Genomic DNA, 21,050 nt, shown 5'->3' with positions numbered 1-21,050 from the left:
TTTCGGACTAAAGCTTTCAGCTAGAAGACAGTGTTTGGTGTTCGCAAATTATTTTTTTTAGTGCGCTAGCACTTATAGGGGCCGTTCCCCGAATTTAGCTGTTGTCCGTCCGTCCGCCCATCTGTCTGTCTGTCTGTCTGTCTGTCTGTCTGTCTGTCTGTCTGTCTGCCTGTCTGCCTGCCTGCCTGCCTGCCTGCCTGCCTGCCTGCCTGCCTGCCTGCCTGCCTGCCTGCCTGCCTGCCTGCCTGCCTGCCTGCCTGCCTGCCTGTCTGCCTGTCTGTCTGTCTGTCTGTCTGTCTGTCTGTCTGTCTGTCTGTCTGTCTGTCTGTCTGTCTGTCTGTCTGTCTGTCTGTCTGTCTGTCTGTCCGTCTGTCCGTCTGTCCGTCTGTCCGTCTGTCTGTCTGTCCGTCTGTCCGTCTGTCCGTCTGTCCGTCCGTCCGTCCGTCCGTCCGTCCGTCCGTCCGTCCGTCCGTCCGTCCGTCCGTCCGTCCGTCCGTCCGTCCGTCCGTCCGTCCGTCTGCCCGTCCGTCCGTCTGTCCGTCCGTCCGTCCGTCCGCCCGCCCGTCCGTCCGTCCGTCCGTCCGTCCGTCTGTCTGTCTGTCTGTCTGTCTGTCTGTCTGTCTGTCTGTCTGTCTGTCTGTCTGTCTGTCTGTCTGTCTGTCTGTCTGTCTGTCTGTCTGTCTGTCTGTCTGTCCTTCCGTTCGTACATCCGTCCGTCCGTCCATCTGTCTGTCTGTCTGTCTGTCTGTCTGTCTGTCTGTCTGTCTGTTTTATAGGAGGCTGTTCACCTGCCCACCGGGTGGTGGGGGCAACCTGTCCATCGTGTCAGGCGCCAGCCCAATTAATCGTGAGAGGCTGCTCAGGAAAAGCAACCTGGGTCGCAACCCAACCCAAGCAGCCCAAGTCGCATGTCAACACCTGCTACAGCACCTGTCTTGTGCCATTGCGCCTCTGCTCGCACTCCCAACGGGTGGCTTACCTGCCAAGGTGTTACCGGTGGCAACCAGGCGAGAACCCGGGGCGCTGATTAGGCGGCACAGCCCCTAAGCGCACCGGGCTAAGAAGAATGTGCAGCAGCGGTTAGGAGGAAAACGTGACTCGAATGATGCTTGCACAGCAGCTAAACGGGAGAAGAAGTTGGGGCGGTAATTAGGTGGCAGCCTAGTACCACCTAGTACAGCTCGTAGCTCCAAACGACAAAGGACGTCATGCTATAGCGCACATTACCGCATTTGGCCTAATTACCCAAAGCGACTGACTTTTTTTTTCGGAAGTAATCGGCCACCTACGATAGCATAATTTCTTGTTTTTTGTTCACAGATGTGCTTTGTGCCTTTTTGTGCTTTTTGTTCACAAAAGGAACACAAATGTGCGATCTCAAACTAGCGTTCAGCAACACTTTGTCTCTCATTTTGCAACAATTTTTGCGGGAAGAATAGGACCACATTCTTGGGATAGAAAAATAATCTGCTCTTTTAGGCCTTCGATCTGGTTCCAGACCTTCGATCTACTCTTTCATTCGATTCAGACTAGCTGCATGCTCAAAACGGAGCAAATGCCCGTTTTTTTTTACTTTGCGACATACTGGTTTCTCAAGTCTAAGAATGCTAACAAGTTTTTGATAGTGACTTTAGAACGTGGGTTGGCATAACGTGGAGGTAATGATTACTTTTCTTTTATTCCTTCATAATGCGGGCGTTAAATAGAAGTCAGGTCTTCCGGCTCGGGGATTGAGCCTTCGAATCACACGAAGCTCCTGAAGAACAATACGTCCAGTAGCTTTTATTGTTCACTTATCGGCACACCGTCGGGAACAGAGCTGCGTTGATGTTCCACATTGTGAAAGCAGCCACTCACTAGCATTCTCCGAGACAGAATTCCCGAACAACACTCGCCCACCCCATGCATGTAAAGCGCAGAAAATAAAGCGGTCTATACTACTACACAGGCGACAGCAAACAGCAGCGGTGACTAGTCAGTCCAGAACAAGAAATTCTAGCGTCTCATTACGAAAAAAAGAATTCCCGAAAGCACTATCAAATCGCGTTGCCCTTGTAAATGTACACTTCGAACAGTGTCTCCAAGTTTCACCCACCTCCAGACCCTAGCAGAAATGTGTGAAAACACCCCAATGTAGCATTAGAATAAAACATGTTGCTATTTTCTTGTTCAGATTAGTGCATAAAACAAAAACAGCCCATCTTCCTGATAACATGTCAATATACATTCTTTCTTTTCTTTTTTCGTGTTATGATTCTTGCGCTTCAAACTCTGCGTGCGAGCCTGAAAACAAATTTACAAAGCAAATACGCTAGTTTATGCAAACAATTTCCGAGTAAAACACACGAAGACACCCACCCGAGAGTTTAAACAACTCTCGAGACACAACCTGACGCCTGATTTGGCCGAGTGAGGCATTCGGACAGGTGAACTGCGCGTTGCATTTTGGTATAGTCGGAGAAAACTTCAACTCCCTGGAGCTACAACAACAACAACAACGAATGCCGGGTGTGCAACAACATGGGGGAAAAGAGAAACATCCATGAAAATTCGAAAATGTCTGCTTGTTCTTGGCAGGTGCCCACCGGTGATTCTTTCCTGTTGCAACACAGCTCTGGTCACTCACGTCAGGCGAGGGAGAGAGTGAGTAGGAGGTATCACCCCTTTACTACGCTCGTAATTAGGGTTGCCAACTCGTCAGCATCCGAGGTCGAGACAAACGGAGAGAGAGAGGCAGGCATTTTTGTGCGTATGTACAACAGAGTCTTGTTCGCATGTTTACCCAAGGTTTGCCCAAAGGGATATGAGCAGTAGTTAGACGGCTGCCTAACACAGCTACCTGTCGATAGAGGAATTATAATTAGTCTTAGTAAACGTAACTTTTAAGTCATAAAACAAAAATCGTAACATGGCAGCGGAACGTTCGCTTTGCCCACCAACAATGCAACAACAGATAAAACCTGCAACAGATCAAAGTATCGCATTATGAAAGCGAATTCGCCTTAGCGGTCACTATTCTGCAGAAATAAAGCAAAAATAACTCATCAGGCAGTTGCTGGATGAATGAATGAATCAAATAATTTTAATCACCCCGCGATTCCCTGGAAACATGTTTACACATTTTCCCAGAAACGTTTTTCCCAGTTTGCTGGCGATATGTAATATCCAGCCACTGAGACTATACTTATATAACTATGGCCTCTTAAACCGATACTATCCTTGTCTGTCTGCTGCTTTTATCACATGTTGCTTGCAACACTTTCACCTTCGTGTCATCTAAGCCTGCGCTCATTTCTGCTTATTCGAACATATCAGATTCGTCCAAGCAAAACAAACACAGAAAATAGCCAAGAGCACAAGCGGAGTCGACACAGCCGGATAGACACCAAGAATACAACGATAACGTCACGCATGACGTCACCGCAGTGCGCCACGCTGATTGGCCTGCATGAAGTGACGTCATTTATGACGTTACTTCAACGAGCCAAGGAAACACACCACTCTGAGTGGGCTGAACACAGCGGCGTCACGGGTGACAGCACAGTGACGAATAACGAATAAGCGATATTATAGGATATTCGCAACCGCAAACAGCTGTTCCGGAATATCTCGTTGCACCGTGGTAACGCTGTGTGAGATTTTTTTTTGCTACAGTGGCTTTCAACTTCTGCGATACAGATATGTTCCGACTTTTTTGGCGACATCTGCGGCTACTGTAGCCACTAGCCGTAGCCGACGCCGGTGGTTCAGTGGTCGCCGTGGGTGTGATCACTGGTTGTCTTTCGGTCCACGGAGCTTGTAGCGTGAAACCCGAAGCCTACCCTTATTCGGGACTTATAGTGACTCGGCTAAGTCAAATCGATACAGTGTGCAATCAAAATTGGGACGCTTGGCAACCCTACTTATAACAGGGAGCCAACATAAATCATTCGCACGCTTCGAAGTGACGCGTGTGAAGGTCAACAACGAAGCAAGCAACAGCATCCCTTTGTCTCCTGAAGGGTACAACGTCAAAGGAGGCTGTTTATTAGCAAAAAGGAACAAGGTGAAAATATCATTGGCTTATCATATTGAAGAATACATTTTCGTGTAAAGATATCGGAGAGTGAAAGGAAATGATTGTACATGACGCCAAGCTGAAAGGAACGATACGAAGCCCGTTTGAAACGTTAAGAAACACAGAACAGGGAGGAGAATACAGTGGTCGCGGGAAGAAGCTATTTACATATAAATGCATGCGGAAGTAACATCGGTGTTTTTTTTTTCATCTTCTTTCATTTGCTGTTGTTTGCCGCTCTAACAAGGGCTCTCGACCGTGTCGGTAGCTGAAGCACCGTCTCCGGGTTGGTTGTTGTGGTGGCCCTTGCACGTAACGCTACCCGAAGGCTCTGAGACAGTCCGAAGCTTAAGCAACTATTTACATTTTATTTTCCGGAATATTTTTCTATACCTTTATTTCAGTCTGATTGTGACGGCTCTTGTTGCACATCCTACACAATCACACGCCTTGTCGGAATTTTGGTGAGAACGCGCCAGTGGTTTTGCATGAAATCTGTCCTTCGAAGGACTCTGGACTGTACAACAAGAATTACAGGCGTCGTGGAAATCGTGAAACGACTCGGTGGCTATTTGTCTCGTGGGCTACATGGTACGCGAAAAATTGGCCTGCAGGTCACCTTGAAGACCGCTAGTCCACTCCGGACTCGAGCTCATGCCGCTTTTCTGGGATGCAGCAAAAAACATTTCTATTGTGACGTGGTGCAGCATCACTTAGAAACAAAAAACAAAACAAAACAAACCCTCAGAACGACTAGGGCACACTGTAATACGTTATTAATGTGAAACTATTGTGGGTGATTTCTGTCATTGAATGAAGAAATTTCTTTCTTATTTTTATGGTTATTGAAGTATTTAGAATATTTTATTCAGACATCGTACAAGTTTTCTCATTAGTTCTTTTTTCGTAACGAATTGTGAGAACCAATCCGAGATGTAGGAGTGGAAACGCGAGTCATGACGTCAATATTCCAAGACCAATCAAAAGCGTTGCGTGAACCACGCGATGACGTCACAATTGCGAGAGCCAATCAGAAGAGTTGTACGAGTTACTTGGTTGGTTTGCGGCCACGTGATCTGGTTGCACCTCCACTTTCGTCGACACCGCTCAAAAGGAAAACGAGCCATTTACAGGTGCCCTGTAAAAACGAAATGCAAGGCCTCGTACTACACTGGACAGCGCCATAACTAAGTGACCTGCCCGCAGCGGCCAACGGCCGCACTAAATCAGCAAGCATGGCTGTGGAATCCGTTCAGTTCGTTTTTTACCAGTGCCTAGGCACAATTTTTGACCACTGCCCGCCCGGAAAACACAGCTGGCTTATGAGAAAGCATGCGCTAACAGCATGACAGTAGTACCAGCACCAAGTTCAGTGCAACGTCCACCTCCGTAGGGTCTCCTCAACGGATGCCCGAAACCTAAAGAGAAGGAACGTGTCTACATTTCGCGCCAGTTGAACTTAACGCGTACTCCCATTCTGTACTCGCCGCGATCGTGCATATTCCTAACCAGCTTCGTTTTTGAGCGCTCCGCAGTATATGGCGCTATTAACCCAAAGACCTGCCGATGGCAACGACTGGATAAAATCCGAAGGAAGTCTGCAATCTTTGTTGATTCTGCAATCTTTGTTTTGCCGCTGGTTTCTGTCATCCATTACGCAAGGCAAGGCAGAAAGGGCGTTTTTTTGTTTTACAAGGTCAGGTTTTGTTAACGCCCGACGCACCTATGAGACGAATGGCTTACGATCGGTCACCGGACATCTTAATCAGTGATCTGACTGTGTTGTGATCTTTCCAGGCTTTGCATTTCTTACCTCCATTAAGATAGTATTCACCGAGCGTCATTACTTGATAAAAACCGTGCCTTCGTCTCTGCACCGATAGAGTGCATTCGGGAAAAGGCTGATCCCCACAGTGCTTCGCCTCCAAGTATCTCTCCGTGAGCGCTTCTACGTGCTTGTCGTAGCATTTTATTTCAGCACAAAGCTCAGGTCACAACATCGCTATTCTAGAAGTAAAGCATCCTTAAAACAACTACGTAACTGAAAATAAAACGTGACGATCCGGAGGGCGGAGCTTAGGGTGCCTCTTAGGAGGGCCACGCTTATATAGTTGCATGGGGTACGCGGAGGACCACAATGCAAGGTTTGCCCGAATCGTTCATTTTTCATTTCTTTACGTATGAGAGACGCTTGCAACAAATCCTTCTGGCTGCTCGTGTGCAACGCCCCAAACGAAGCAAATCGCGCAATAAGTCGAATCAGCTTTGACAAGCTTCCCGACGGTGACGTCAGTGCAAGGTCCCCACCGTAACGGAGATAAAAGGCGGCTCTATAGTTTGGCTCAAGAAACGAACAGACGAAAGTGACGACGTCGCGTCGCCTCGGTCGTCGTTCGCAATGGGGACAGGTTGGGTGTCTCGCGCGTCGTCTCTTTCTGGGGTCTACTTGACGGGGCTGAAGTCTCCGAAGCTCTCTTCGAAGATGTCCTCGTGGAATCCCCGCTGGTCCACCTCGGGGAACCGCTTCTCCAGGCCCATGTCGTAGAAGGACATCCGGTGTCGACCCGACCGCCCTCCGCGCCGTTCAGGCTCGCCGTAGAACACCGCCGAACTCCGGTACGGCACCCGGCCGCTTAGCAGGGCGTTCCTTGAGTAGCCGAAGGCAGACGCCGCGGCGTGGCAGCATCGGAGTCCAAAGGATAGAGAGGAAAAGAGAAGAAAAAAGGAGGAAGAAGGTGGTCAAGGTAAGAGATAGAGGGAAGAAAAGAAAGGCGGCAAGGTTTTTGAGGAGAGAGAAAGAGGGGAGGTGAGAACAGAGAAGAAATATCGAAGTCAGACAAAGTGGCAATGATAGCATGTAGGTCAAGAATGCGAATATTCAGTTGGTCGAGCATGCCAAATGCCAACGACAAAACAATTCATATTCGTGTTACGCGTTGCCAACCACAAAATAAAAGTTGAGACCAATTGAAAGCGAGCCTAACAGTACTGGCGACGTTTCAGCGGTGTACCCATCTTCTTGCTCAAAACGTCATCGAGACTTCCCGATGCGTTTTTACTCGGCATAACGTTACTGAAACAATTCAGAAGTACGGAAAGTAATGTAAGCATAATAATTTGCGGTTCCATACAGCACTTATAGCACCTTAAAAGAACGTTATGCTGATCGCAGTTGTCTGCGCCATTTCGAACGCACGTATTGAACTTGAAAGTAGGTGCAGTGCGTTCCAAGAGTAATTTTTCATCGAACAAAGATCCCATATATAAACGTCCATATGTTTCCAGAACGTTCGGTGAATGTACTACCTCTTTTATTGGAACAGTGAATTCCTGTCTTATTAAATAAAAAGAAACAAAGGTACATCGTGAAGTATGTAGGCGGGAAACCCTCTCGTCACAAATGAAAATGGCAGTAATTGCAAAACTGTGCGTCCGGAAGCAAGAAGGTCCCGCTTGTCATCCCTAGCAATCTTGACTAGGGGTGATGTGGTACGAAGAAAGGGCAGCAATTTGCTTTAAAAAAATTGGATTACGATTGTGTTTTGAGGGGACATGCCTCCTGTAAGCGACAACTAAAATTATTTAGGCACTGTCAATCAAAACGTTCACATTGCTGTGTTCTCACTAGCATTCTCCTCTTGTGCTTCAGAAACCACGTTAGCCCACTTCGTTCGTACAAGAACCTGTATAAAGCCATGTATAGACCGTAATAAGATTTCACCAAACGTTGCATATTATGTTACCTATTTTCAAACTACTGCTTACATACTTGTTGATACACAGTATCGCGGTGGCTCAGGGGCTGTGGCGCTCGGCTGCTGACCAGAAAGACGCATGTTCGATCCCGGCCGCGGCGGTCGCATTTCGAGGGAGGCGAAATTCTAGAGGCCCGCGTACTGTGCGATGTCAGTGCACGTTAAAGAGCCACAGGTGGTCGAAATTTCCGGTGCCCTTCACTATGGCGTCCCTCATAGCCTGAGTCGCTTTGGGACGTTAAACAACCATAAACCTAAACCTAAGTATCGTGGAAGACTACTGCTATTTAAGAATTTACTCAGTGCTGTGTGTTTCTGCCAAAATAATTATCTGTTTTTCATGTCTGCATATAGAACAGCTTGCAAAACGCATTCAACTGTTTCTGTGCTGCATGAACGAATTAGAAAATGCGCCTCAAAGTGATGCCCAGGAAGCTCCCTGTAATGCTAAAAAAAAATAATTCTCACAGTCAGACGTTGTAGCGCTGATAAATGAGCGCAAAAATACCTTAAGTGGCGAATTATTAAAAAAATCATTCAAAGATTTACAATTTGGCTAGTAGTTCATTCACTTTCTAAACACACAGTTTGCACACCCTTAGTTCAAATAGGTTTGAAATGTTTTTTGCAAAGCTGCATCGCGGCTAAGCACGTGCCATTTGCCGCCCAGTTTCGGTTCTAGTCCATTAAACAGACGAACGGATTGATTACTTCACATAATGGAACGAGAATGCTCTTAAAGAGGATGCTTTACGGGGTGTTTGAACTTTAAGTCATGCGATACGCTGTTACAAAAATTGGCGCGCTAAGAAAACACGCTGCAGTACGCTGCAGTACGCCGTAGAACGGAGGAGAACGATCGGAAGAAATCTACTCATGATTCACAGAGATCGTGCAACCTTGTGCCTATCGAGTGATGCCCTTTGCTCGGAAACGGCGGCAGCGGGTCGGTCCGGAAGAAGTGACTCGAAATCTTCTGGGACCTGTCTCCACGTCTGACCAATGACGACGCGGGGTTTGCATTTTCGATGCTATGCGTATGTGCGCGTCTCCATTGGCGCCAAGTGACAAACAGATGCGGAGCGCCATATAAATGAAGGACGTTTAGCACCGCGGTTCAGCCCGTGCCCTGGTTGTGGTTAAGGCGCCCGTCTACTGAGCCGGAGCACTCGGGTTCGAACCCGACTGCGGCGGCCGTGTTTCGATGGAGGCGAAACGCAAAAGGCGCCAGTGTGCTGTGCGATGTCAGTGCACGTTAAAGGTACCCAGGTGGTCGAAATTATTCCGGAGACCTCCACTACGGCACCTCTTTCTTCCATTCTTCTTTCACTCCCTCCTTTATCCTTTCCTTTACGGCGCGGTTCAGGTGTCCGCCGAGATATGCGAGACAGTTACTGCGTAATTTCGTTTCCTTAAAACCAATTTTAAAATGCATCCGCATGACTCCCGGCTAAGTACCACTGGCTCAGCTACGGACCTGCGAGGGAGCGCGGGCCAGCCTCCGCGATCATTGCATCGTGATACTCCGGTCTCCTGAGTGTCTCGATGCCCGGTGAACAAATTGTGTTTTCGTTTGGTTGCCTCTCGTGTATTAGTGCACTGTTGCTGCAAGATCTCTATTTGTGTTGTAGCCTATGCTTAGTATCGCTTTGCATGTGCTACCTTATTACGTAGATCACTTTGTATGTGTTCGAGAGAGCGATTAGAAATTCTTGTGTATCGTCTATCTGCTGTATAAAGGTTGTTTTTGTTTGTGAACCTTTCACTCCGATCCATTCTCGGGCTTCCGACCGCACAAAGCTGGACATAAAACGACAACTCCCCTTTGTCACTCAATATCGGGTTTTGGCTGAGCTTGCCAGACTAAGTCGAGGGCATCTCCTGAGAGACCGGAACAGCTACCTCCTCACGCCCTAAGGAAATCTGGGAGCGCACAACAGCAGCGCGCATGTGGCACAACTATAACTAATCTATGAAAAACTATAAGAAAAACAACTCTAACTAATCCCCCCACCCCCCACCCCCCCTGAAAAAAAAAATAAATCAGAGTGCCATTATATTTTGCGTCAGCCTAAAGCGAACCATTGCAGCGTAACGTAGACGCGGTAACGAAACGCAGTTCGGACGAAACGGGCGGGTAAATTATTAGCACTAGCGACGTCACTTAGCGTTGCTGTAAACTGCATTGTACTTTCGAGCATGAACTCCTTTGCTGAGGATTTGTTTGAGGAGGACATTTCGCGTTGGATGCCCAATGCAGTGCTCAGTGATATAGGCCTGGACCTGGTAATAAACATACATTAATCCAGAAAACAAAAGCAATACAAGAAAGGAGATAAACATTTAAAATCTTAGCCTTCCCTCGAAGCAAAAAAAAATATCAGTGATAGCAATATCTACCGCTTTCTCCACCACCTCCCCTTCCAAGCATTCTAATCCTAACAGACTCACGGACCTGGGTAATACATTCTAGTGCAACTTATTCTTTAGGCATGAGCTGAACATGACAATGCTCCATTCTTTAGGGTTGGTTCGAAGGGGGTCACGTGATAGCGATGTGTGACGTCACTGAGTCTTCGGTACTGGCGTATCATTACGATGAGGAATGACGGAGTCTACTTCTGAAAGCCTTCCTGACCCAGCTACGATTATTCGAGAAGAGAGCAGCAGTAGTGCATGCAACAACAGAAATTGTCGCAGTGAGCGTGCAAGCTCAGAATAACATAGACAGCCCTCTCTTTGTTTACATTTGCGTTGTGATTGCACGGCTCGCTGTGACCGGCATTTAAACTGCGTTGTCAGACACGGCTGCAGTAAGCCTTTTCGAACGATGTTTTTCTTTTTACGAGCCAAAACCATGTGTGGATCGAGATCAAAGCATGGCATTTTTTTTCCTCACTTTTTTCCGCTGTACATTTTTTTTGCTGTGCATATTTGCATTGCTTATGCAGTCGTTTCCGAGCTAAGTCAGGCCGTAACTTCATGTGAGTTTCCGTTACTGATCGTTACTGATTGCGAAGAAAGCGTGTGGGTGCCACATAGATGTTTTTTTTTACTGTTGTCTAGCCCCTCGTGGCGCCGTGCTAGAAATGGAAGGGAAGGCAGTTCGTCGCGGATTTAACGAGAAGATTAATCCGCTGCGATCCTCGACTCAACTCATTCCTTAAAGAAGAAATGAAAGGCCCAGAGCCGGCGTAATGAATGAACTTCTCAAGTTGGAAACGATTTGAAGTCGAGAAGAGGTTGTTTACAAAAAAGCTCCACTTTGCTGTTTCGTTGAAAGTTGATCAGAGTGGGATAAGAAATATTGTTATTTATTCGAGTCTTTCACGAATGACACTTCGAAACGAAGACTTCCGTAACTAAGGGTCACTGCTTCGCTAAATTATTTGTAGGTGTCTTTTGAAGGGACTCTGAAAATAGCTTCTGTCAAAGCTGGGATTATTTTGTCGTTGAGGCTTTGCCTTTTCTTTTGCTCTTTTTTGCTTGCCGAGGGCCCGGAGTACGTAGCGCATGCAATGCTGACAGTGCTTGGACCATAGCACTTCAATGTACTGCACTTTTTTTACCTATCCTTTTAACGCGATACCTTTAGGAGGGGGGGGGGGGGGGGGGGGGCATGAAGGGGAAACTACGCTGGCGTCGGCGTTTGTGTTAAGCCTCTACCTGCCAACCGTCCCCTCTCTCCCACCCCTCTCTCTCCTTGTAGGGGAGAAGGGATAGAAGCCGAACGAAGAATGACTTAGCAGGACTACGCGCAAAACAAACAGTCTCCCGAAGTACTATCCGCGCAAAAATGAGGCTTGAGGGAACTATTCTTCCGGAGCATTGCCCGGGCAGAACAGCCTGGGTCCCACAAACCCCTTCGACGGCTGTGTCTGAAACAGCCACTTGCTGGTACAGTGCAGCATTGGCTGCGCCACAGTGTGGGTAGCTGTATGAGGACTCGCCGCGATCTATCAATGTGATACATTTTGCGTAGTTGTGTAGTCGGAATTGGAATATATTATGGAGTGAAAAACAATAATCGGAATAGAATCATATTTGGAATATAATCACAAGTGGAATAGATTGGCGGGTGAAAGAAGAGTGCTCTCTCGTCTCCTCCGCAACAGTACAATTGGCCGGCCTTTACATGGTTTGTTTTCCTTACGACAGATTTACCTTTAAAATTCCTTACTGCAAGTACCGAGTCACATTTCACTTCCAAATTGTCAAATCATCATCCCTCCATCCTTCCATCCTTCCATCCCTCCAGCTTACGTTCAGAGAAGGAGAAACGCGCAAATTAAGACTGCGTTTCAGCGTAGCGAGCTGTCGCTAATCTGTCTGCTCTAAGGAGAAATTCGGTTTCGTGTTTACTTACAGCATGTCTGAGAGCCTCGGCGTTTTGACCGACGAGTGACAGTCGTCTTATCACTATCGCAGGCGAAGAGATCAATGTATTTAAGTGGCTTTTACGAACCAAAGCCACTGTTTGTGGCTTTGGCAGTGTAGTGTAGTGTAGTGTAGTGTAGTGTAGTGTAGTGTAGTGTAGTGGAGAGCTCCGAATCGATTATGGTCACCTACGGTTTCTTAATGCGCGTCACCAAAATAGTCTACACGAGCGTTTTTTGAGTCATTGCTAGAGCCGCTGCCTCCAAAAGTTTCATTTAATTTTCTTTCGAACTCTTCGCCTGCAAGCCTGTCTTCCTGCCTGCCGTCACCACCACGTGACAATATCTATCAAAGAACGCACAGCGCGTACTACTCCTGCATCCTACAATAACCAGTACATCGCGCCAGGTTCACAGTGCTGAAAGAACCTCCATGCGGCATAACATGTTGCGAGACTGTTCGGAAAAAAGAAACAGCAAAACAAAACAGAAGCGCGTGACTTGTCTTTTAATTTCCATGCACGAGGTGAGCCTTTGGACAAACCTAATTACGATGGCACCCACCTAACCCTTCACCATCGACGCAGCGTCGAAGGAATAATATTTGCGCACGTCGCACGAGCGGCTTGGATATACGTCACCACATAAAATTTCGCTCAGCTCGCTTGTGCGGGGTCGCAGCTAAAGCGCCAGGTGTTTGGACCCGCTCCTACGCTGTGCAAATTAAATGCGAGCCCTCGGCATCACGCATAATCGGAAAGCACACTGCGATATTGCTGTCATTGGGACAAACGTTCCACGAAAGAGCCGATAAACTAGTGCTTTACTACATGCACAGTGAACACTGACATAAATTTTACATTCCGTCTCAGCTAACCCTAAGCATAAACAATGTTATGCCTTCGCGAAGTGTTTTGCCTTTCAAATCATTGGTGCCAGTTGCATATGCCCTGCCGGTCGAAGCACACAAACCCGGAAGAGGGCAAGCCACCATCTTGTCTGGACAGAGTTTTTTTTCATCATTTTACATCTTCTTTCTTACTTGTTTACCTACCTCCACGTGTGTCCGGCGCCTGCGCGTTTTGGCGAGACTAGACACATCGAACGGTCGCCGCTCCCACCATAGCATCTCTATACTTTTCCAACCTGGCGTCGCCATATTGCTGGGTGGACTACTTTGGGCACCTGACGTTACCAAGCGCTCTCTGGGCATCGTCATATTGCTCACTGGGTTGCTGTGTGAGCTTGGCGTTAGCACGGTGGAAGCAGTATTGCCAGTTGCGCACAGTTCAGCGAGCAATATGGCGGCTTTGTACTGCTGTGCACCGCTGATGCTACTCCACTGCTAACAGTGTGTAGAGAAGATGGCCGCCAGAATCACGTGATTTCCGCTGCAAAATGCGATACTGGTAGAGCCTTCCCTATCTTTGTGTCCCTCCTCCATGCTTGCACCAATAGCGCCGCGGAATTTGAACCATCTAGCCAGGAGGGACGACAGCACGCTTAGGCGCCGCTAGAAAGACGGCAGCGCCACAATGCGGCCTTCTAGAAAAGTTAACTCGAGCATTAGCCGTTTGGCGGCGAGAGCAGGTTGCGCACGGCAAACTCCTGAGCACATGAAAACCTCGATTTCAAGCAATCTCTCTATTTAAGTTAAAGTAACGTGCCTGTCTTATTTGATGAGATCATTAACAGTCTTCTTGTTGGCATGTGCTGGGACTTCAAGGTTGGCTACTCCAAGGCCAAGTGTCAGTGGATGGTTGATCATCTTTAAAATGTCCTCCATCACCCGACAGTGCTGACACTCATGCATGCGTCACCTACGGTGAAGCCTCAGGCGAATTTTTGCTGCCGAAATTTCCTTTCTGACCACAAATTCTACGACCGCATGCTGCCGAAACAAGGCACCATGGGTGGCCACAGGCAAGTAAAGCGTTAAAGCGCGTATAAAGGCTGTTGTGCTAATCATTTACAGCGCCATCATGGTGCTGCCAAGGACGCTTGGCCATAGAGACAAAATCAACGACTCAAAGCTTCAGCAAACGTTTAGACCTGTTTAAAGAACATTCTATTAATTTTTATTTATTTATTTACGAATAATGCAGGCAGCAATGCTACCCAAGCAGCAGGAGAGGGTTAAATATGCTGTAGTATCAATTCAGCAAACATTTTTTCAGTGGTTGATTAAACAATAAATGACGTACTTCGTACTTTTGTATTTTGGAGCGCCACAATCATAAAAACACTGCTGAAATGATATGCCTCACCGCGGTCATCTTGACACCAGATGCAATCAGGCGATGTGAAAAGATCGTTATTGCCAGTTTAAAACTCTCGCAATTTTTTTTCCTCAAGGTAACTGCGGGGTTTAAAGATGTGTTACCGTAATGGCTACCGTCTGGGTTAGCAGGGATGTGGCCAGGACGTTGACGAGAGTGAGACCACCGGCTTCGCTCTAGAGTCAGAATATCAACAACGGATATTAATTTTATCAACGGCCATGCTGTTTCGTGCGCTGGCGGAGAGATGATGCAAACTATAGATGACAAAAGAATGATTGTACAAGAGATGGGGCCGCGGACAAACCAGTGCTGTCTGTTGCCCACTTGATGACTAATATGAAATATTCGTTGCCTATTACTTCTGCGCGATCATCGTATTTTTAATAATTTTAAAAAGTTACTTACAAGGCTCACAGCGTCCCCCCCCCCCCCCCCCCCCCCCCCCCGCTCCCTTCTCATTTTGACCATTAAGTGAAGCGGTTTGACTTCTCAGAGCTTAGGCCGAGTTTATGAGCGCATCTTTAACCCCCACCCGACGATTCTGGACAAAAACGCGAAACCGTTTGTGAGCGCGATTTTTTTCATATAATGTAAGAGTTCCCTATAACAATCAATTATCCGCAGATCACCGGACGGCAGTCTCGTAACATTTTTGCTATCGTCAAAAGCCTTCCTCATTGGTTTTCTATTGAAGTCTTAACTGCTCGATGCGATTGATCGAAGAACTTTAAAAGATTTTGCTACAAAACAGAAGAATGGACCTTCGATATTTCCATCAGAGTATCTTACAATTTCTTGGTTTTCAAAATTTTTGTCCTAGAATATTAAACATGCATAGTGCAAATATTAGCCAGATTTTTAGACAGAGTATGTGTCAATGACATGTGTCGGTGTGTGTGTTCAAGACATGAATTTCACGTGCATCTACTCACCGCGATGCGACTGCCAGCCAGTGTGTGTGTCTGTGTGTGGACATCACTCATGAAACTCATTGTATTGTGCCATCATCAACCTTCATTTGCACTTTCCTTTTCCTCCCCTTCCCTTTCCCCTGTGTGGAGTAGCAGGCCAGGGCCATGTTACCACCGGCCGACCTCTCCACCTTTTCCTCTCATTAAAATTCCTTTCTCTCTCTCGCCTTTGGTGATTGCTCTTGCATAGTGGTGACGTGCGCTGGCTGGCAACTCACAATAAACTCGTGAAGCAAACTGCTTATATGAGAGAAATTTTTGCTCTGAAAGGAGGCATAAAAAAAAAGCGCAACGTCTGCAAATATTTCATCATTAGAGCCAGCTGGTCACCAGTTTCCTATAAGGTGTAGCTCTCATCTGAGAATCAGCAGCCCGGACTGCCATGACTACTCGTTGGGCTCAGCCAGGAAACAAGCGGAGAGCTTACTGAAGCCACTACTTCGCGAAAACTGGACCCGGGTTTTAACTAAATCTTTTTTTTTATCGCCATAGCTGACGTCTCCCTGACTGTGAAGTTCAGTCATTACCTGCTCCTTCTTGCATTTTGTCTAGGGGAATTTGAGGAATGAAGGAATAAATGGCGCTCATACGGCAGAACCCACATTTTGAAAACCTTGAGGTCGAGGGTTCGATTCCCGGCTTGACAAGCAGTGCACGATTTTCTCTGCTCTACCATCGATGGCTGACAAACTGTGGGCTAATTCAGCGAGAAGGAGCGAGGCTCTCTCTGAGCGCTTAGTTGTAGCCTGCTTGAAGACGCGCATCAGTCATGCGTACTTTAAGGAATAAGCTGCACTTATATTGCGAGCCATGTACAGTACGCGTGCTTCCTTAAACCGCAGAACAGCTCTTGGCAACAACGGTGTTTCCCATTCACCAATGCTCTTGTTATGCTATACGCCATCGACCCACTCCAGGAGCGGGTTGCGCAAAAGTCTTTCTTTTTCCAAGCTTTTCGTCTGTCTCCGCAGGCCGCCCATAAATAGGCTCACCACTCCATGCTGATGGTACGCGAACTGCGCGAACCACGAGGGCTGCCTGATGCATCCAGCGAGACAATGTTCCCTGGTCGCGCGCTCAGCGGTGAGTTTAGGCCGCGCTAATTAGAACCTGTTCCACAGCAGGCATCGAGAAAAGTTGTATGACGGGTGAGAGTAAACAGATGCGACAGCCCACGCTCACGGATCGTCGACCTGATCGTGGCACGTTCATCTAGGCGGCCGTTTGTTTTAAGGGCAGAGATCTGGCGGAAAAGCTTAAGCTCAGTTTCGAGCTCACACGACGGCACAGAAACGAGGTGAAACACGTTGCGCTTGCGTGAACTGTTTGACGCCTCACAATATAAAGAAACTACAGGAAAAGGAGCAAGGGAATAAGTAAAGGAAGGAGGAAAGAAAGAAGCAGAGAAGGAGAGGAACGGGAAGGAGAGAAGGATGGCGGGAAGAAAGATGATTAAGGAAGGAAGAACAGAAGAAAGGGGAGAGGAAAGGAAAAAAAGAAAGGAAGGCAAGGAAGAAGAGACGAAGGAAGGAAGGAAGGAACGAAGGAAGAAAAGAAGGAAGGAAGGAAGAAAGGAAGGGAGGAAGAAAGGAAGGAAGGAAGGAAGGAAGGAAGGAAGGAAGGAAGGAAGGAAGGAAGGAAGGAAGGAAGGAAGAAGAGAGTGAAAGAAAGAAAGGAGGGGAAAGGAAGGAAGAAAGAGAGCAAGGGAAGAGAAAAGAAAGGAAAATTTGAGGAGCGTTATTGAGCTACTTTACTGCAGCTACACGTGCATTTCTCTTCCTTTTCGCTTAGGTCAACTGTGGGGTTGTTGCACGCTTGCCCAACAAGTAATTCTATTTTTCGCTCTGAATTAAGTACGCATTCCAAGTTAGCTCTTCCGCGGTGTTGGTTACTAGCGGCGAGTCACCTGACAGCCCTCATCGCCCGCTCTCACGACGCGCAGACGCCGACCGCACTACAGCGTCGATGCTGCGAATGACGCAAGTATCGCGGAGCGCGTGTGGGGAAAGAATCTAGATCCCGAGATAGATTCCTTCGCGATCCACAGCTCAGGTCACGTTAATTAGAGTAAAACGGCGATGACCAGTTCGACGAACGCCCCTGCTCCTGTTTCTTAGAATTTCTTTGTTTCTTCAAGAGGGAACAAGCTATTGCACAGGCTGCGTTGAAGTTCCCTGATTGTGGCCAATGCTGCTATTGATGAAACGTATTACAGGACAGGCCAAAGATGAATGAGTGTAATCGAATGGGATAGGAAATGTTGGCAACTTCTGCTGCCCGGCCTCTGCACAGCGTTGAATGTTTAGTGTTCAATGAAAAGCGATTCAGACAAGTTCTTAAAACCGCCGAATACTAACATTTTCCACGAAATTTCTGCGGATATAACGGGTTCTTTGATAGCAAACTTGCTACAGCAAACTTGCTACAGAGTCACCTGGGGCAAGCAAGTAACCCTGGCAATGAAGTTAGAGAAATCTGAGTATGATCGGTTCTTGTTTTTTTTTCACTCTTCTGCTTCTCCTATGAGTTAATTACGTGCCTTGCGCAATAGTGTGTTCATTTACCATCTGTTTACCATTCATTTACCATCCTGGGTTAACGCCTCTATTAGCTATTAGTGTTTGTAAATCAGTTGTGAGCCTTTTGCTAGCTCACATGCGAACGTTGCTAGCAATTTCATCTCCACTCAAAATAATCAATATTTTCTCCTGCAAGCTACCCCTACAAAAGGTAAAGAAAGCATTACCTCATTAAAGGAAGCATTAAAGCATTAAAGGAAGCACACTTCTCCCGAACTAATTTGAAGCCTTATCTCTTTCCGCCTCCTGTGAAGCCCTAGAGATGCTTCAACGTGTTTCTTAACGAAACATTCCAGAAATAATATTTAAAATGACAAAGAAACGAAGCTGCTCATGCCCGTGTGTACATATTGGTACCCTCAGTGACTAAAGTTCTCTTAAAGGGAAACCGCACCACTTTTTGAGAATTCATCGAAATTCAAGGATTCAAGTCTATATAGGGTGTAGGTAAAGAATGCCAAGTGCTTTTGCGCTAGCATTTAAAATAGTGAGGTAACCGAAGATTAAAATTTAGGCTTCTCAGAGTGAGGGGAAGCTTAGTGTGACGTCACAGAACGTAAGACTTCAAATTTCCGCTGCCGTCTGTCACAACCTCCCATGCTTCGTTGGATGCTGCCAAACAACGTTCGGCGGGCTGTGCCATCGGTGGAGTCCGTTTTTTTCCCCCTTTAAAGCAGGCATTTATGCGTTGTAAATATACCGGTACCGTCATTGACGTCATCATGCGCCCCCACTTGGAGCTGAGCGCTGCGGAGAAGCTTGAAGACTGTCATGATTTTAGTCAGTGATTATGTCACCATTTCAAATGCTAACCCAAAGGAGTTCGTATGCTTTACCTGCAAGTTTCACACATTCAACCCCTTTAAGTTTCTCAATTTCAAAAAACCTACGTAGTTGGGCTTTAAACGCGGCGATTCTGTACTTAACCTGTGCATTGCTATGGCGTGGATTACAGGCACACCTTACATTTTCGGGTTCCCTTGCGAAACAGACAAGCTGATTCAACTTGTAGTTAAATTTTGAGCATTATGCACGCGCTTTCTCTCACTGCGTTCATGCTCATTAACTGTTCTCGCGGTGCAGCTAAACGGCACCCCCCCCCCCCCCCCTCCCAACTCCTTTCCCTTTGTCTCCGTTTTGTTTTGGCTAAGAGTCCAGTCTTTCTTTTCGTCTCAGCAAAACAATAAGAAAGACAACAAATGCGATGAAATGAAGTCGCGGTCACTCTTTATGTACGCACATGCACGCTTTCAGGGGACACAGAAAACGAGAACTTCGTTTCGGGGCCGAACAATGCCCCTACTCGTCGGAGCGCGGGTGCTCCTCGAGATGTCGTGTCGCAAGCGCTGTATACCTGAAGAAGGCGTAGTTCCTCTGTTCCGCAGGCACGGCGTCCTGCTTGACGGGGCCGAAGAACGCCGTCCGCTCGGGCGACCCGCCCCGCTGGTGCTGCTGGGCTCGGCACTGCACCAGGAACACGACCAGCAGGCACAGCCAGCGCGGAGGCAGCATCACTGCGAAGCGACCAAACGAGACCCAGCATTATTGTAGAAAAAAATTTTCAATATTGGAACACTGTAAGATACTGTTATGGAAATAGTGAAAGTAATAAGTCTTTCTTTTAAACTCTTTGCATCACTCGCATCGAGTTGTTAAGACTAGAGGTAAGTAGTAAGGGTGGTTAAGACGTTTTTGCTTACTAGTAGTTAAGCAAAAACGTGAATAGCAAAAAAATGCAAGCCTGCTGAGCGGATATCTGCGGATATATTGATTGCTATAGTGAAAGCTTGTAATATATGAAGAAATTTCGTTCATAAACTATTTCCCATTGAAAAGTGGTTTTGTCTGGAATTGCTGGGTATGCCCACGGAGCAAGGCAGGGAGAAGGTCACAGGCGTGCGTAGTATTGCTCGAAGGCATTGCATGCCCTGTCATTTTTCTCTCAGTGCCGCTCTTCTGTTTTCCTGCATTTCCATGCATAATCGACATTGTACCCGATATTTAATCCTGACAAGGCAAGTTGTTGGGAGAGTTGGTTCCGATACTCCATGACTACTTCCATGGCTTTCCATTTTTGGCCGCCAGTTAAATACTTATTCCAGCTGGCAGATAATAAAGATTTCAGGTGTGAGTCAGCGCTGTGTTCTGTCCCTGCCTGTGTCCTTCTTCTTGTCCCGTTCGTTGCGCTGTAGTCATAGAATATTTAATCCTGCCCTTGTGGTTGATGGAATCCTTTAATAATGCTACTTGCAAGACTACCGCACAAGGTCGCATTATTTGTTGCCACCGTTTCTTTGAAGTTAAAAGATACGACTATGTCATCGATTAAGTAAACAGGTAAGAAGAGAAGGTATTAGGCATTGACGGTGCTGAAAGATTTCTGGGCAGTTAACTTAAGCGTTAGCAGGTAATGCGACAGTCAACAAGCCTCCAGATTTAGATCTCACTAGAGTGTCGCTTTTTTACCATCAGGCCTGCGGGGAGCTCCGAAACAGGGGTAATAAAACGGCACTGGTCCACACCCAGATTATCAGGCTACACTTTTCATAGAGAATGTTCTTATAAAAATATTTTCTAATTATACACATCCCGCAAAGAACAAAGTAATGCGAACGGTCAGTGCCCAATGCCTAGAGAGTAAAGCAAGTGGGGAATGAAGTGATTGAGCACACAGTACACTTTTTTTTTATATGCATGCGTTACTATTCGTTTCTACTTTGAAATGAACACAAAACTAATCAGGTTCTGCATATTACTCTTCAGGTCGAATTCATCATTCTGAGATGCCGAATATGCCCCCAAGGAAAACTGTCGCAGTATAATTCGTCAAGGTGCAAACAAAAAGTATTTCAACAGATATGTTTTTCAAAAATATCAATCGAAACAACTTTCGAGCTGGAATTGAAGATTACAATAAAAACCACAACGATGAAAATATTATTGCTCGTGTTAAACTTAATGTGCTTCTGACACTGTAGAGCTCTGAGTTCCCGCTCAAAAAAAAAAAAAGAGAGAGAGCAGTTCTTGCAT

At 46.8% G+C, this 21,050-nt stretch overlaps 1 protein-coding gene across 1 annotated transcript in view; it reads right to left on the bottom strand.

Moving 5' to 3' along the window:
- Positions 1-1,768: 1,768 nt before the first annotated feature.
- LOC149371322 (uncharacterized) overlaps positions 1,769-21,050 on the bottom strand; it is a 94,109-nt gene continuing 74,827 nt past the window's right edge. The window contains exons 2-3 of the mRNA XM_089565270.1: positions 19,375-19,534; positions 1,769-6,704 (exon numbers count right to left, since the gene is read on the bottom strand). Coding sequence (XP_089421396.1) covers positions 6,500-6,704; positions 19,375-19,532 — 363 coding nt within the window. The 5' untranslated portion in view covers positions 19,533-19,534 and the 3' untranslated portion in view covers positions 1,769-6,499. The remainder of the gene's footprint in view (positions 6,705-19,374; positions 19,535-21,050) is intronic.

Source organism: Amblyomma mixtum, chromosome 1 (genome assembly GCF_055824585.1).
Source record: "Amblyomma mixtum isolate Tamu chromosome 1, ASM5582458v1, whole genome shotgun sequence".
Taxonomy (NCBI): Eukaryota; Metazoa; Arthropoda; class Arachnida; order Ixodida; family Ixodidae; genus Amblyomma; species Amblyomma mixtum.
Note: the sequence above shows the minus strand (reverse complement) of the source record. Positions and strands in the feature narration are given on the sequence as shown.